This window comes from Penaeus monodon, chromosome 23, assembly GCF_015228065.2.
Source record: "Penaeus monodon isolate SGIC_2016 chromosome 23, NSTDA_Pmon_1, whole genome shotgun sequence".
NCBI lineage: Eukaryota > Metazoa > Arthropoda > Malacostraca > Decapoda > Penaeidae > Penaeus > Penaeus monodon.
Window position 1 is genome coordinate 39,277,264 of NC_051408.1, and position 1,387 is coordinate 39,278,650.

General features: G+C 40.7%; 1 protein-coding gene across 1 annotated transcript in view; it reads right to left on the reverse strand.

Annotated features, from left to right (window-relative positions):
• The window catches only part of LOC119588252 (ctenidin-3-like), a 1,350-nt gene extending 821 nt beyond the window's left edge, over nucleotides 1–529 (reverse strand). The window contains exons 1-2 of the mRNA XM_037936948.1: nucleotides 466–529; nucleotides 6–297 (exon numbers count right to left, since the gene is read on the reverse strand). Coding sequence (XP_037792876.1) covers nucleotides 6–297; nucleotides 466–486 — 313 coding nt within the window. The 5' untranslated portion in view covers nucleotides 487–529. The remainder of the gene's footprint in view (nucleotides 1–5; nucleotides 298–465) is intronic.
• Between the last annotated feature and the right edge of the window lie 858 nt (nucleotides 530–1,387).

Here is a 1,387-nt window from a genome sequence, read left to right on the forward strand (position 1 = left end):
GAAGCCCGAACTGCCGCCGACGCTAGGAAGAACGCCAACGCCCACCAAGCGCGCGCGGACGACGCTGCCTCCACCTCGACCGCCGCTTCCTCCGCTAAATCCTCGGGCTCCTCCACCTAGTCCTCCAGCACCTCCGCTAAAACCTCCAACTCCACCGTGTCCAGAAAACCCACCTCCGCCGCCACTAAATCCACCGGAATTACCAAAGCCACCTCCTCCACCGCCTCCTCGGCTCCCGTATCCGCCTCCACCGGCCTTCGCCGAGTAAACCATTGCCATTAAGGCCAAAACCACGATCTGAAAGAAGGAAAACATTATATATTAAATTCATGCTTCAATCACAAGTCTAAGGTAAAATATTTCGATATTCAAATAAACATGGACTAAAGGAAAAGTACAAAGTGCCACACTGTAAAAGGATTCAGCTAATGAAATTTAAACTCTTGTACGATTTCACTGACTCACCAAAGGACGGGGAAGGATCATGATTGTCTCTTCACTGACTTCGCAGGGGAGAGAACGCCAGCGATGTGTGCCGCCGCTTGCCTTTGTCCCGTATTTATGCCAGACACCAACTTCTTCCAGAAGGACAGTTGCTTTTGCTGATCTGTCCCTGAACTTTAAAACTGAAATCTTGAATTTTTCAGAACTCAAATCCTTCCGCTAAGTCATGATTTGTTATTATTCTTAATTGTTTTCATTCCCCCTTATATAAAAAGTATTATCCTTTTTTATGAGTGACCTTGATTCATTTAATGTAATCATGGAATTTCAAAAGGCAAGCTTGACTTTGACGTTTGTAATTGAAATGTATCAATGTCAGCAGCTCTTTGTTATCCAAATCTTCAAACATAACTACATCAGTTAGTCATATACTCCACTTTCTTTATAGTTGAAGTTCTCTCCCATACAAATACAAGCTCATACATTCACCCTGAATGTATATAAAGACTGAGAGAGGTCGCCCCCCAGAAAAATAGATATAGATATACAGTTGATAAAATGTTGTAGAACACCTCCTCTCTATGTCTGACGGAGAAGCAAAGGCCTTTTTCACCTAATTTTCCACCTAGCCATAATTACTCGAATCTGATACCAAGACTACTAGATACCTATTGAACTTGGAAGATTCTTGATGTGATTTTTTTCTGAGTTTTGGTATTCTATAGGTAATCTAGAGTAACGGTTGCTAGTTTTATTGAGTTTTAGTATCATAGTGTGTATTGTTGTATCCCTACATGTATGTACGGTATATATAGATATATAGAGGCAGAAAGAAAGGTTTTCAAACAGTATGTCAATAAAATCGGAATTTTTATTTGATCTTACTTTAATTCCATCCAAAAGTATTTATTTGTTTTATGCTGGGTGTTTATCAGATGAAATC